Source organism: Anopheles moucheti, chromosome X, assembly GCF_943734755.1.
Source record: "Anopheles moucheti chromosome X, idAnoMoucSN_F20_07, whole genome shotgun sequence".
NCBI classification, from domain to species: domain Eukaryota; kingdom Metazoa; phylum Arthropoda; class Insecta; order Diptera; family Culicidae; genus Anopheles; species Anopheles moucheti.
Window position 1 is genome coordinate 7,272,314 of NC_069142.1, and position 16,184 is coordinate 7,288,497.

At 45.8% G+C, this 16,184-nt stretch overlaps 1 protein-coding gene across 1 annotated transcript in view; it reads right to left on the reverse strand.

Annotated features, from left to right (window-relative positions):
• Positions 1-9,609: 9,609 nt before the first annotated feature.
• LOC128307370 (alpha-2 adrenergic receptor) overlaps positions 9,610-16,184 on the reverse strand; it is a 114,052-nt gene continuing 107,477 nt past the window's right edge. Inside the window, exons 2-3 of the mRNA XM_053045173.1 lie at positions 12,165-12,323; positions 9,610-12,007 (exon numbers count right to left, since the gene is read on the reverse strand). Of these exons, the coding sequence (XP_052901133.1) occupies positions 10,937-12,007; positions 12,165-12,323 (1,230 nt within the window). The 3' untranslated portion in view covers positions 9,610-10,936. The remainder of the gene's footprint in view (positions 12,008-12,164; positions 12,324-16,184) is intronic.

Genomic DNA, 16,184 nt, shown 5'->3' on the forward strand with positions numbered 1-16,184 from the left:
ATTTATCCTCAGCAGTCCGAAAAGCCCGATCGGTTAGTGGTGGCATTGCCTGATAGCTAAGCACGCAGTGGAATTTATTAACTGTGCCATTTGTTTGGCGTTTCTCCCTGGGTTCCCTCCATAAAAAGGACATCGAGCTGGAATTGTGTTCGGGAGGGGTGAAATTAACACCAACCCCTTATCAACCCCTTCTCGTCCTTTTGTTGCATTTACCACATCGTCTAAATTGGCATACTCTTTCTAAAGTGCAATATCAACATGAATGGCGATAGAGGGGGGTGGTTGCAGTAACAAAAAAGGAGCAACCTCTTTCAAACGTTGTTTGCTAATAAAGCTTCCAAGAGAGAGAGAGAGAGAGAAAGAGAGAAAAAGAGAGAGAGAGAGAGAGAGAGAGAGCAAAGTGAGACGGATGTTCAAGGTAGTTGGCTTTTGTGCGTGTGGTAAACAGTTAATTATGATGATTAAACTCGGTCGCCACCATACCGATATCAACCCCGAATGCACAACGACATTACGGGTGTGCGAGTGGGGAACGTTTTTCTTTTGTTTGTTTACCCATTGTTTGCAGTTAATTTATGATCCATACACGCGCGTACGGATGCATATGAGGGGTGGCGTTTTTATTTTTTTATTTACGTCGGCCATGTTGTTGCGCGTTAGTCTGCTTTGGGTTGTGAGCCGGGGGTGGAGAATGAAGGGGTGGTTTGGCGGCTTTCGATGGGTGACAGCTTGTACTACTGTTGGTCTTTTCAATTATTTAGTCGCCCCTCCTCCCACAACCCTGCGAAGGGGGTGGTTTTAAAGGGGTGGAGAGATACCCCCATCCCGACCCCAGAATTGGACACCCCTAGCAACCATACAGGGGAAGGAAGCGTATGTGACAGTTTATATGTGTTTTTCCCTTTTATGGCTCCGGTGACCATTAGGCAACTGGAGAAAATGTCACCCGTATGGGTGAAAAAAAAAATGAGAAAAAGGAAAACCACCCTGGTTCACATGTCACATTTGCGAGCAAGGGACCGTTTGAAGGGGTTGAAGGAATTATTCCAAATGCCAGCAACACCAGCCCCGCACCTCCTCCCTTCCGCCTCCCAATCACATCACAGCCATCTTTTTTTGTTGTTGTTGCCTTTTTGCACAGCGGAAGACGATAAAACTTTTCAGCGCTAGCAGTGAACGATCGGCGAAGCTGTGGTGGTGCGGCATGATTTTAACTTTATCTCGCACACACACGCGCGCGCACGGGCGCCATTTACACCCAGTTGTCGGTAATGGAGAATGCCCCGGGAACGGATAATTAAAATAATTTTAATTAAGCATCTACTTGGGCGATGGGAAGATAAAGTGGGGGGGGGAGGCCGCCTTATGGGTGTTTGCCCACCGGCACGTCCTGCCCTAATCCGGCGACGTATTTTGGCGTCTACGTCCCAACGACACACGTAAGTACAGCAGTACGGGTCACGTCACCCATCTGGAAGGCGACGTAAAACAATCAACAATCAACCCCGCAGGCAGTGACCCAACGGCTGTGGTAATGTTTGTTAGCTGCTGCACCGGCGGCACGGACGTACCCTGCTGTCGTGGATTTAGACGTTTTTATATCCCTGCACGTCGTGCATCGTGCCAGTTCGGAATCACTCAGCACTCGCTCCGGGCAGGCGGCGGCGGTGGTGTTAAATCTAATTTCAGTACCAAAGTGACAGCATTTCCCGTGCACCGGTACCGGCATCCGGCATCCCGCGTCGGAATAAAGTGCATGTCAAGCGGGAATGTTTGCACAAAAGCGAACGCCAAAGGAAAAACTCCACCCCCCCCCCCCCCCCCCCCCCCTCCACCCGCATTCTGAATGGAGACGCATAATCATAAGTGTCTCGTGCTGGAACCGATTGTGAAAGGGGAGAAGGGGAGAGGGGGAGGTTTAAAGGTTGGCGTGTGACGGGCAACAAACCCGAGCAGGGAGTTGGAAGTGTCACCCGCAAACGGACACTCTCGTTCTTAATCTAGACTAATCGTCTAGAATGATTCATTGTGGGAGTTTTTGGACAGTGGATCGGTTTTGTGGGCAAGTCCGTTAGGTTTTCGTCCGCACTGAGAAACCACCGAGTGCTGCTTATTTCACCAGCACCGCGGGTTGGCGAATCTTTGGAAGAAGTTCATCTATGGTAGCTATAAAATTTAATTAGAAGAAGCTGATGAGCTCGATTTAGAAACGGATCTTTAAGACGACATGTACAGATTCTGTCCCGAACTCGCCACTGCACAGCACTGTGTCCCATGTTTAGTAATTTCGTTTGGAAGCGAGAGTTATTTGAAGGGAAATCATTTGGGTTGAGTGAAACAAAATCTTTGCTCTGAGGAAAATGGTCCGGATGGCGAGATTTCTAGGCGACATCATGAACTGAGCTGTGGAAGACTGTTGAGTACCATAGCAGCTGTAGTTCGAGAAAACCGTTCAAATTTCATCGGGTACGTACTCTACCCTAGATGTCATGCAAAGTACAGTCTTAAACATCGAAAGGTACGACTTGTAGCCGTCTTCTCTGGCTCCTTGGACGAGGAATACTAAAATACAAGGGTCTAAGACTTCGAAGAAGCAATACCTGACAGATATCTGAATTTTGAACGTGATAATACGATGATGATGTCGGATTCATGTCCTTATCGAGAATGTGTATATGAAGGTGAATACTCGCCGAAAATGTTTATGAAGATCTTCGGAAACTAATTGATGACTAAACCATATCAGTGTGAAGTATTCCGTGTCGTTACCGGACTTGGATTTATACACCTTTATTTTGGGCAGCCCGCAAGTATGCAATATTCACTACTGAAAAAAAATTGCCTAAATGTATGCAATCCACATTACTAAACTAGCACGTTAGTGATGGTGAACTATCTGCAACTAGAAGGCGGTAATCAAAAAGCCATCTTGCACTGTACAATGACTTTTTACTGTACCCCAGTAAACCAAAGGGACAGAAACAGTGCGCTGCCTGGTGGGAAATTTTTTGTAGCCACTCACCACAAAAACAGGGAAAGGGGGGGCATTAGAATTACGACTACTCAACCTGCTTCCCCATGCTGGCGATGCGAAACAGATGCAAACGCCCACTCGGTACACGAATAGTTGCTTCCTGCTCAAGGTTGAGAGCAGGGGCTGCACGCTGTGTGCTTTGTGTCTCTTTGTTCTTTCACCCTCCCCCCCGTCACCACCGTTCACGTAAGGGTGCACGTGATGGTTGATGAAAAATGAAATTTTTAATTTGATTCCTTCCAGCGCTGCCACGGAAATGTTCGCCGTGCAGGCAAATACGAACCGCGCGGAAAATACGATTCCTTCTGCGTGGCTGTGTGTTCGAGAGACCGCGGGCGCCGTGTGTCATTCGGTACCCAGGGTTTTTTTTTTGGTGTGTGGTTCAGATGGCGTCGGCTGCTTCGGGTTCGGGGGGGTGGTTGGTTTTGTGTGTGTGTGTGTGTGTGCGGTTCCTTCCCAACTCGCCCAGACTCTCGGCTGCCCTGGAAAAGCTTTGTTTGATTTGTGACTCACGCGGTAGCGCCCGGGAGTCTTTGACGTGGCCGCGTGGTCGTGAACCGACAGCAACCGAATGCGAGAGCACACGGGGGTATTTTGGACGAAAAAACCACAACCGAAAATGGCGACGCCCGGCAAAGGGGGGTTGTTCTACCAGTGGTCACCCACGAAGGGTGAAGAGCTCATTGTAAAAAAGAGCGAGAAAGTTGTGGCTAATGGCAAACGTACAAAATTAGTTTTTACACCCCCACATTCGCGTACTTTTTCTCCCTCGCTCGCGTTCATCCTTCCAGCGTTATTGGCTGTATGTAACTGTGTTTCCTTTTTTTTTGTTTGTTTCTTTTTTCTTTTTCCCTTCAGGATATTTCCTTCCCTCACAGCGGGCGGCACTCTATCAACAGCATCCCGGTTTAACATACCGGATTCCGGGTTGTATTGCTGACCGCAACCATAAACTGGACCTTCGCACCACGAACGTTGACGACTGGTTGTGCTCAACCGACTTCTTAGCACCCCTACCCAAACGCCCGAACGTGTGCCCCAGCGAGGTTAGGAGCAACAGCGAAGTAGGAAAAAATAGGGACACACGTACACACACATATATATATGTATATAAACAATACACAATACAGACAGCAACCAAACCAACCCCCGCCATCTTGGTCGAAGAAAATGGACGCTGTCGCACCCCTAATCGCGCTCGGAGTCGGAATGCTTAGTCTTCCCTTGCGCTTTGACCCTCTATTGTATTATCCTTCACCGCTTCCTCCCCTAACCACTCCCCACCTCTTCTTCCCTTTCCTTTCTCACCCCACCCCCCTTCTCACACCCCTATTGTAACGTTAGGGTCATACTATGTATCAGCACGGAGCAAACTTTTGGCATCAGTTTGCCTCCATTTTGTTTGGTTCGGTTTCTACTTCACCCATTTCTATTGTTCTGACTAGTTTCTCTCGTATTCTCTCCTCCCTTCCCTCCTCCCGGTAATTTTTGTTGTTGTTATTTTTATTTGCCCCTCTTTTGTAGCTGGCCCATTGTTTGCAACTTGTTTGGCTCGCTTGCTCACTGGCCTATTACAGTGGTCATGTGGTTGGTTGTTTCCCTTCTTGCTGTGGTGTACCGTCGTGTATGGTTTGCAGTACGGTCAGTACATTTATGTTTTCCGTATGCTGCTCTATTATTGCTTATTTCCTGGCCTGTCCGTGCGTTCTGCTTGCCCGCTTTCGCATCTCAGGCCCGCAGTTTTTTTTTGGTTTATTTGTTGTAAATGCTACGTTTTGTGTGGTGTTGTTTTGTTGTTTGTTTGTTTTGTTTTTTTTTCGCTCGGGGTTTATTTTGATTCCAGCAGAGAAATAAGCTGTTGACAGATTTCATTTCTTTTCCGTACGTGCCAAGAGCATACAGGGGAGAAAATAATACTGTGAGGGAAATCGATTTGCTGGGATGGAGCATAAGGGGTGGTACAAACGAGGTGGAAAGGTGTGGTAAAGTAGGCGGGAAAATTTCGAGCACAGAAGCATTTGCTTGGTACAGAGTCGGTCGGTAAAACGTTAGTAAACACCTACCACATGGTAGTGTTTTGTGGTTGCATACATTTAGGCGTATAAAGTGCGCAAGGGTTAAATCGGTTTTTAATATTAATCTAGCTAATGGGGAAATGTGTAAATAAAATACAGAAAGAAATGCTCAAATTAATTTCTCAGCAAGTATACATATTATTAATTGTATTGGATGCCATTGTTACAATATGATTTTGTTAATAATTTTTTTAATATATTTTTTTTAATGACGGTGAAGAATAATACTCATTAACGCAAGAAATATTTAAAAGCTTTTCAACAAACGATTGAATTTAAGTGAATTGTCAATTATCTGAATAAAGAAACGTGTTAGTTGTGCCTTGCGCCGCGATTTGACCGGTGCACAATTTAAGCGCCTAAATGTATGCAACCGATTGCACGATTACCTTGTTGGTGGTTTTATAATATTTTACCGAGTTGTGACTAGGTTTTCGTGGTCCTCGGTTCGTGTGGTGCGGTTCTTCGATCATTTATTTGCTATATAAGTGTGTGTAATGTGTGCATTGTGGTATGTGCGTGTGTTTTGCTTCTGCTTTCCGGTACGGTGGCCTAGCCCCGCCCTTCGCAATGGTCATGTCACATCTACGTTAGAGAACGATCGGGCCCTCTAGCTTAGCTTTAAATGTAATAATCGATCAGAAACCTCGTTATGCGCTTATGCTTATGCTCGTTTATTGATGGGTAAAGTGGGTATGAACCACGCTCGCCACTGCATGGTATGCTCGTTGATTTATGTTTTGTTGTGTGTTTGGGGGGTATTTTTTTTTTTTGCTATGCTATCAGATGTATATTTTAACCCCCGTCCATCTCACTAGCTAGATTTGGCTTTGGGTTTCACTCCCCGTATCCCTTCCCTTCCCCGCACCGCCCATCCCAACTACCAAAACCGTCTTAATGGCGGTGGTTTTATTGCTATTCGTGCAATGTTTGTTTTTTTTTTAATGTATGCGGTTTTGCAGGTCCGCAATTTTACACACTACTAGACACCGATTGTTTTGAGTTCCAGTTTTTGATGCACAATTGTTGCACAGAAAGAAAGGAAAGGAAAAAAAAAGACCACAAAAGAAAAACAAAAATTCATCTACGCTTATGCTTAACGATGTTCAATTTTTATTTGTTTTTTTCTTGTTTTGGTTTTACTGTTGATTTAGTTTTCCCTAGTTTTTCTTCACCCATTTTCTTCACTCCTTTCCGGAGCGCCGGAGCTTTCGGAGCTCCCCGACAAGTAATACACACAAACACGCACACACTATAGAAAAAATGCCCCCAAACAACTGGAGCACTGGACCACATAAAACATGCATTGTATGGTGGATGTCGTAACGTTTTTTTTAAAAGTGTTTTTTGTTTGTTTCTTTACTTCTTCGTTATAATTTAGCTAAACTTTTTAAATAGACACTAATAAATTGTTGGTTTTTTTTTGCTAATGCGCGGTTTCGCCGTATCACCGTACCGTGTTAGGCTTTGTTCATCCCGCGCTGCTCCGGTTTTACACATTTAAATGTTTTCCTTCGTGGTAGTTTATCTAAGTGGGCGTTTGTGTTTCCTCTTCTGTTATTTCCTCTCTGGTTTTGCTTTGCTTTGCAGTGTGTGGTTTTCCTCTTGTTTGGTTGTGAATTTGTGTGAATTATTTAGAATAATTACCATTTCTTATTTAACAAGTTGTGACGCGGTTTCGTCTTAGCTCTGCTAATTATTAACCTATGAACCCTTTATCACTATGCACCAAATTCGTCAAAGGGGGCCGGTGTGCCCTGTTTGCGTACCCATTTGTTGCGCGTTCACTCAATTGCATCGAGTTTCAATGGCTTCCATTTGATTTGGCTTCAACTGTATCGCTCATTCACACCCTGCGTCCACACATGTATAGGTATGTCTTGCACTCTAATGCACATCCACACACGCAAACAAATAAAAGAGAAAAGAAGGAAAGTCACCTGCACCTTATATCGTATCCGCTAGCGATGGGTCACGTAAAACAAGTATATCAGACCAATGCGCTCTAAAGTAGTTTTGCACCTTACGAATAAATTGGGAGTTTTGCCGAGAAAATGGATTCCGTTTCGTGGTGTTAGTTTTGTATATATATATATTTATATATATTTTGTTGCTTGCCTTTTTTTTTGTTTTCGATCCAACACATCTCGGCGCAGCGCTCCACAAAAAACATCTAATTTCACTTGGTTTGCTTTCATCATGTTTGTACCATGGACGTGCCAATGGACAATACATAGTAAATGTAGTGTGTAATGGTTTGGTTTTGTTTTTGTTTGTTTGTTTGCTTAAACATATTTGGATTGGTTTTCTTATGTATGTGTGTGTTTGTGTTTTTTTTTGTATTGTTTTGCTTAATTTCGCTATACTATACTGCAGCAAGTTTAGTACGACTTACGTGCTATCATTATTAGTTGTGTTAAACTTTCTTATTGTTTGTGCGTTTGTGTGTGTGTTGTTCTTTCTATTTATCTCCTCGTCATACAATTTTATTCTTCGTCGTCTCGTCGCACAATTCAATACTTAGGTGTACAGGGATTTTTTTAGTTTTGTTTTGGTTTTGGTTCAACATTCATTAGAATATGGTTATTAAAAAAATAAACCAAGAAAACTCTCTTAAACGATTAGATATCTTTTTAGTTTTGATGGCTGCTGTAATTTTTGCCTTAACCTAACATTCGCCAACTGTTTTTTGTTTCTCCCCCGGACGACCTTGCTTTATTTATTCATTCTCATAATATGACACCCAATAGGTGTGCGCTCTCGCCCTCACCTACTTTTAATCGTCACCGCGCTTGCATACGCTCCCATAGTGTGCGTATGTGTGTGCATGTGTGTGTGTGTGTATGCATCTGTGTGATGTATGCGCAGCGGTTTATTTGATTCTGTTCTAAACAACGTTCGGTGACCTATGTACAGGTGACAACGATTCGTAGGTAGTGATTTTGCTAATATGACTCTACAGTGGATATCGCGCGCCCGCATGTATGCAATGCGCGATACAATATGACACTTTTTTGTTTTGCTTTGCAATGAATGCGAAATTCGATGTGTGTATGTACAAAACACCGCCTGCATATTTAGTGGGTTTGAAGGGTAATTAATATACGGAGCGCTGTTAGTGTTATTGCTTGAAATTTGCTCAGCACCATAAAGTGCTTATCCCATTATGCTTGGGTTTCGATGAACTTATTGGTTAGTAATTTTTACTCCATACCGAGCACCGAGAGCATGATTTTAAATGGTTTTTAAATCTTCCTCCTGAACTCCTCCCCCCCACCAAACATCAGTCCCACATTATCACATACAGATACGCACACACACACATACACACTCACGCGCACATAGGTATAGACGCTTGCGCAGTTGTGTTAAAAATCGTTAACGTAAGTTGTGTCAATTTGCGCAAACAGCTAGATATCCAGATTGCTAGAACAACTATACACGATGTTATGTATCTGTTTTACTCTGTGTGTGTTTGTTTCTTTTTTTTTGTGTGTGGTTTTGTTTGTAAATCTTCAATGTGAATCCTTATATACAGCGGACGCATTACGTTCGATAGGTTGGCACGCTTGGTTACGCGACCGTTACGCGAAGTAACGGTCACATAACGCTGGCCCCTTTTTTATACCGGTATTTACCAACTATTAGTCATTAATTTTTACAGGTTTCCTCCACTTTCGGTGCACTTGGTAGGCGGTGGCTTATGACGGTGTCGCGTTAAAATGTCAACGTAAAAGATAAAATAATTTGAAATGTTCCAAAACCATATGAAAAAAGGTATAAACTGTAGCATGACTTGTCCGTATGAATGGGAAGGATAGGAAAAATTTGGAAGAAAAGAATTTGAATTGAAGATTCAGGGTCCATTTTATCTGGCCAGTTGTGGCGTGCGGAATGCACAAATAAATGATAACAGTAAATGTGTGGTTGCTGTGCGAACAGGGTGAAGCAGGAATAAATGCAAAAATTGTATTTTTTGGTACAATCAAACAATGTTTACAGCATCTGTAAATAATACTATTATTTAAGATTTCACGGTCATATTTATGTTCATTTCAAATAAGGTTAAAAAATGTCCAGCGTAGTCTTCTGATATCAGACTTTAGGGACTTCGCATTAGAGTGAAACGTTTAGTGAAATAAATTTTTACCAAGTTTTAATTGTAAATAAACATAAACAACCCAATTCTCAACCAAATTAAACCATTTTTTGTTAATGATTGAGCTGATATAACCAATTTTGCATTTTTCTCTGGCACACCCTGTATTAAATCAATCACGTTGATAAACGACTGCTTGCCATCGTAGCCGCCTGAACCCACCAACTGCATCTTACCACATTATTTAATTATTAAATCTATTAGCCCTATACGCCCCCCCCCTGTATCACCTTTCCATTCTTTTCCCTTCCCCTCTTAATCCCCTTTTTTCCATCTACCTTTCCCTACCCACGGTTGGATGTACTACTACTAACCCTCCCGCCCCATTATTTGGTTTCCCATTGTTTGTTTGTGTGCTAATTAGTTTTTGAAGTTATTAGTTATCTAAACTTACGCACTAGTCACCATATTGCATTTGTGTAAGTACGTCGGTCCGTTAATGAAGGATGCTTATAGATATATGCTATATCAAGTAACAAGGGAACGAACGTTCCTTATGTCCACCCTCGCTTCGAGGGCTATTCGTATGAGTGGGAAGTTTTTGTTTTGGGGGTTATGTTTTAAGTACGAGCACGAGTTTGTTTAATTTTGATTTTTCTCTTATGCGCTATACACAGTTAGTTAAGAAAAGATGTGTTTCCTTGTATAACGTACCGCTACCGCTCACCTTCCGCTTCCGCTCTCCGATCTTAAAACTACGAGTTTACGTTTACTTGTTTCCCCCTTTTTTCCCCGCTCTAACATATGCTACAGTTTTGGTGCACAATTATGATGCTTTCCTGCTCCGATTGGCTTTTGTTCCTTTCTGTATTCCTCTTTTTTTTCTTCTCTTGCTTCAAAATGCAAATTATGTTACACCGTATAGTGCGTTTAGTTGTAAGTAGTTGCTTGTTATATTGTTGGTTTTTTTTATCAACTTTATGTTTGTTTTCCAACTTTAGGATTTTTGTTTGTAGTTTTCTGGTTTTCTCTTCGTCTACATACTGCACCTGGTCACATTAGCTAGGTGGGAGAGTAATTTGGTGGGGAAAATACTGCTAACGTTCACACACCTTTTTTTGTTTGTTCTGCGGCTTTGTGCGGTTTCAGCCCCACACACACACACACACACACATACACACACACAGACTCACATCCACATACACATTCGCACACAGGCCCAACGTTCGACTATAGCTGAAGGTGAATGCGAGTGTGAGGTGTGTGTGTATGTGTATGTGCGCGTGTGTTTACTTTTTGCACACTCGCACACACTCACACGCAAACACATACATACACGTGCGAAGTATTTGGTTTTGATTAGTTCGTTCTTACTGTAACGCGTTACTTGTTGTTTTGGTGTTACCGATAGATGGGCGGCATTGCATACCTGCCGGGCGCTTTGCACACCTGCCGGGATGCGTCGGCGACGAAGATGACGATGGTGGCGTTCAGCGCGGCAATGCCGGTCGGCGGATAGCAGGATAGGAGAAGCGCGATAAGGGCGAACCAGCGCCGGTGCAGGGACAGCCGTGCCGGGGTTGTGGTGGCGCCACCTAGCGGCGCGTATTATCATCGCATGTAGCCACCCCGGTAGCCGCCGCCGAGCTGTGCGCCGCCAATGGCCCGCTCCGTAGCCTTCTCGATGCTACGGGAGACGCAGCGATAGCAGCACACGTACGCTAAACATCACTTGAATAGGATGCGCCGGAACGCGCGCCGAAAGTCCTTGTTGAAGATGGTGTAGATGGCCGGATTGAGCGCTGAGTTCATGTAGCCGAGCCAGAACGCGAGCGAGAACGCACTCTCCGGGATGTGGCAGTCCGGGCAGACCGGCACGAGTATGTACAGGAAGAAGAACGGCAACCAGCAGGCGATGAAGCTGCCCATGATCAGTCCCAGGATGAGCGTGGCCCGCTTTTCCTTCTTACGCGCGATGCGCCGCTTTTCCTTTTCCGGGTCGCGCGGTTTCGGTTTCGGCGGCAGTGCCGGCTCCAGCTCGCTGCACGCACTGTCCGTCTGCTTGGCGGCGATCAGCTGCGAGATGGCCTGCTGTCCGCCACCACCGCTCGTACTCCCCAGCATCGGTTGCGTACAGTTGCCACCACCCCGTCCGCCACCGCCCGACCCACCGTGGCCGGCTTTCGCGTTGGTTTGGCGCGATTTTGCCTTGCCCTTGCCAAAGATTGGCTGGCAGAGGCGAAACTTGAGCGGTTTCACCACCGCACACCGGCTGATCACGCCCGAGTCCGAGCTGGACGGATCGAACTCGCTCACCATATCCGTATCGATCCCGACCGAGAGCGCCCGGTTTCGGGCGGTGGCGGACGGCGATGGTGACGGTTCGGTACTGCCGGCCGACGAAATACCGTTCGTGCTACTGCTCCGGCCCTGCTGCATCGGTTGCGCCACCTTAAGCGTATCCTTCGGCTCGAGCCCACCCGCACCGACCGGCGAGATTGGCCCGTGATTGTCCTGTTCGGCCGTCGCCGCCTCGCTCGTCGACATGTCCGAGGCGAAGTCGCACGTCACGACCGGGATGGGCATCGGGGTGCCGGCCGACGAGCTGGTGCCGCGCGGCGGCGGCTCTATCGTTGCGATCTGCGTCGTCCCGCTGATAGTGTTGCCGACGGGCTGCGCACCGCCCGTACCGGTGGATAGTTGCAGCGGGTTTTGCGCCGTCGACTGATTGTTATTGCTAGAGGCACTGGGTAGCGATGGCATCGGCACGGTACCGGCATTTCGCGTGAAGCTCGTATCCTGTTGGGGAAGATGCAGAAAACATGTGCCGGGTGCAGTCGTTTTAAAACAAACAAACAACCAAAAATCACCAACCAAGTGGTGATGAAACATTAAAGGGATGATTATGTAGTTAACATTGCATATCTTTAGGCGTTTTTTCTTCCGCATAACCTACCTGTTCGCTCGGTGGTTTTAGCGGTTTCTTACGGATACCGCGCCGCGCACGGGCCTTCGCCGCAAAATAGATCCGGATGTAGACAAACACCATGATGCAGCTCGGAATATAGAACGATCCGAGTGCCGAGTACAGCACGTAACCGATGTCTTGACTTAGCTGCAGAATAAAAGAAGGAAACATTGGTTCGTGAGATTTATGTCATTTTTGAAGAAGAAGTGACTTGAAATATCTGTAATGATTTGCTGCAGTTTTTGAGATATTCATGAGATATTGAAAGAATCCCATTTCTATAAGGTGCTTATCACTGGACAGCTCATCCTTTCGGTATTTCGCTAAATCTCGAGTAATTTTACGGTGATCGAGTTTCATACCACTGGACATGACTTCTTCAAGGATTTCCTTTAAAAAAAAAACAAGGATTTCTTAAGAAAAGAAAACATTTCTGGTCAAAAAGAGTGCTTGGATGGTATATGAGTTACAATTTCTTTAAGAAATCCTTGAAGTCTATCAGTTTTATTGAGATATCGACATATTCCAATGTTCAAAAGTCTTGTACACCTGGATAAGAGGCAGGCTTCTTAAAGGTCAGCTTTTGAAGCCTTCATTGTCCTTATAGTATAGATATCAGAGAGATAGCAGAGCATGTTCGTAAGACGAACACTTGTTTAGTTGCATATTAAGGCTGATGCAGGAGTACAATTTGATGTCAGCTGGATGAACTTTCTAAATAGCGTTAGCTCCGAGTTTACAACGCTTCGGTAACTAATACTCATATGCAGGAGCGTTCTATCGCTTGGAGAAAGCCAACCACCTTGGAAAATTGAACAGAGTTTCATTAGCACTAACAGCACCCAATGGTTATCATCAAGCCAAGACACCGGGAGCGTTCTTTGGGACACAAAACGTCTACACCACTCATTGCTGAAGTATTACACTAGTTGCCTCATGAATGTCATGTCCAAATTCAGCTGTTTTAAAAAGAATATGAAGGTCCCGTGGGTCTATTTTGGTCAGATTTAATCATTAATACGAAAAAGTAACGTATAGCACAACTTCAGGCGTACCGAACACATCTTCATATGAATTGTAATATTTTATTGTTATTTTGCACATTTTGGGTCATTCAAGTGGTAGCGTACCGTTAAAAAGAATAGCAACAAGAAAAAAAGGGTCCACGAATCAAATGTCTCTAAATCCAGCGACTTCACTTAACCAAATGTACTCCGTCCTTTGAAATGCTTACAATGCTAGTTGTCACCAACCATCCAGATTGTTTCCTCCTCTCTATGCCGGGTCGGTACCCGGGAAAACACTTTGGCATAATAAATCCTCTCAATTCATCGCATTTATTTCGTCCGTCGCTCAACCAGATGTAACGATGCCAGGGGACTGATACGGCTGCTCTGGGTACCGAGTGCCTTCGTACGAGTTGTCGAGTGCGCGTATTTGCCTCGAGAAGGCACCGTTTGGTGCCTTTGTGGTGCGCCACCGGCAGGCAGGAGCACACAGCGTACGCATCCAAACATAGGCTTTGTTTATCCCCAAAATCCAAGAAACTCACTCTCGTCACTGATGAGCGTCCGGGCCGGGTCGGCCTGGTTGTCCTCCCCTGGTCGCTTGTACGCGTCGTAAAAGGAGGGAAAAATAAAGCTTCAAGACGAACCGCCGTTCGGTTTCATCGTTTGATAAAAGCACCCGGCCCCGGTTACGGGTTTACCGTTTTGTGGCATTCGGGTGGCCCGGGAGCCAACATCACCCGCCCACCACCACCACCAACCACCCCACTGTCAACGTCTTTAGCATATGCGACGCGTGATTGGATGCTGATAAATGCTCGTTCCTTGCCCCCGAGCTCGAGCTTTCGGTCGCTGGCAGGCTGGCGGCTGCTGGGATCGTGCGATAACTGGGCTTTGCCTGAAGGACGGCCCAATCCTTCGACCGCTGTCGAAATCAGCAACAAGCATCGTTCGCAACAGCACGCGTCCCGGAGGGGGGAGGGGGGGGGGGGGGGGGTTGGCGCTAGGTGGAAAACAAATGCCGAAATTACACATCGCAACATCCCAGCGGGGCTCCGACTAGGAGGGGTCGGCTGGTGGACGCTAACCGCAGCATTCGACTGCGCCAGCAAAGATGTGTGAACAGTTTGCCAACGCACCAGCAGTCCGTGCCGAAAGGAAAGCGATGCTCTAGTTGGAGACAATTTGTCATCCGACTGTTTCGTCGCTGGAAGGTTTGAGGGGCCCGGTACGTGGGCCCCGTTCCGATCCAAATGAACATGCACACGTACGGTACGCAACGTGGCCACACAATCCTGCGGACCGTGCGTCAGATGGAAATGATAGATGCCGGCGAAACCGAACGGCCCCGATGACGACGTACGGGCGGGCTTGATGAGTGGCTTTCATTTCCATAATGAACTGATTCACTTGCGTCCCCTCGTTGGGCTCTGTGTGTGTGCATGTGGTGGAATGATACTGGGTGAAGGATTTATTGTGCGGTACTACATAAATGACGCTACAAAAGTACCCGGTTTGTGATGGCCCGGCCAAAGATCGGAATTGTACATGTCGATGAAGATTGGTTCGGCAACGGCGCCAAGACACGGACACGTTTTGTGGGTTGTGTTTCTTCATCACATCGCATCGGTTTGTTCTCGGCTTGATGAGCTGCACTGCTCCACTACAAAAGCACACTGTTAATGGGGAAATTATCTTGCTGTGCGAAAATAATCTTCGCTAGCGAGCGCTGGCGAAGCCTTCCGTTGAATGTGCCGTTTTGCCTACCACGGTAGAGCATGTTCGATCATGTCCAGGGATCCAATTTCGTGCGCTGTGTATGATAGGTTGCCAGCATTGGAACGTGCTGATGGCAAATGAACAATACATGGTTGGGGGACTTTGTTTCGATTGCAAAATCGCCCAAAAATGGAACATGCAGGCTAAGATTCTAGCGTGCTAGGATCGTTTTGTAGCGCAGGTTGCATACTTTAAGGCGAGGTTGAAAACAGTGGCTAGCATGAATACATGAATGCTGCAGGTTGTACATTCTACAGAATGTAATGAATATAACTGGTGAGCTTTATGCAGGATCGGTCTGCTCGCCTAAAAGTGAGCAATCGTTAAAAGGATGTAAGATTTGCATACTTCTTTGCTGGCCGAGTTACTATAGCCGACACCGGAAGATTCGAATATTTCGTCAAGGGAAAGATAAATCAAAATGGGTGTAGGTAGCCGTAAACATATATTTAGAAGTTATTAAATAAAAATTAACGCCTAAAGGTATGCAATCAGCATGGCATAACGTCCTTTAAAGAAGTTTAATGGCCACAGACACAGTACCAGCCTGGTAAGGTGTATTAAAACAAGCTGCGAAAAGCACGCTGTACGTCCAAATGTCAACAAACGACCGGATGGACGGATGAAACATTAACTTGCTTTGCAAAACGTTCCAATATTAACGCATCCAAGTCTGTCACGGCGGCATCCGATGGAGTAACAAATGATATCGCCGAAATGAAAATTAATTCTATCAAATTAGAACCCGGTGCCCGGTCGCGAAACCCTGGGTGGGTTCTGAAAAATGTCACCCGCCCGGCAGTGGCAGAAGGTTTATCGGCAACCGCTACAACGCTAATAAAATTATATTCACGCGCACCGGACCGGATCAGCGTGCCGGGGGGGGTAAAACCATCGTCGCTGCTGGCCGCGCAGAAACACACCGTGTTCCCTTAATTGGTTCGAGCCAATTTGTGCGATTAGCTTCATTGGACCCCGCAGCTGTGAAGATAATGAGAAAGTGTTTTCCGTTATTTTTGCGCAACGGAATAAGACCACGGTTGAGCGAACGATAACGATGGTGGCGGCGGCGACATCACATCGGCGTCGATGATGTCTGGCACCGGGGAAGGTTGGGGTATGAAAATCTAAGATAATTGATTAGCGGCAAGTGGTAGCGCGTTAACTCGTTTTTGATTGATGCCGGTGTAAGCGTGGAACGGAGGGAAAACTAACAACACCA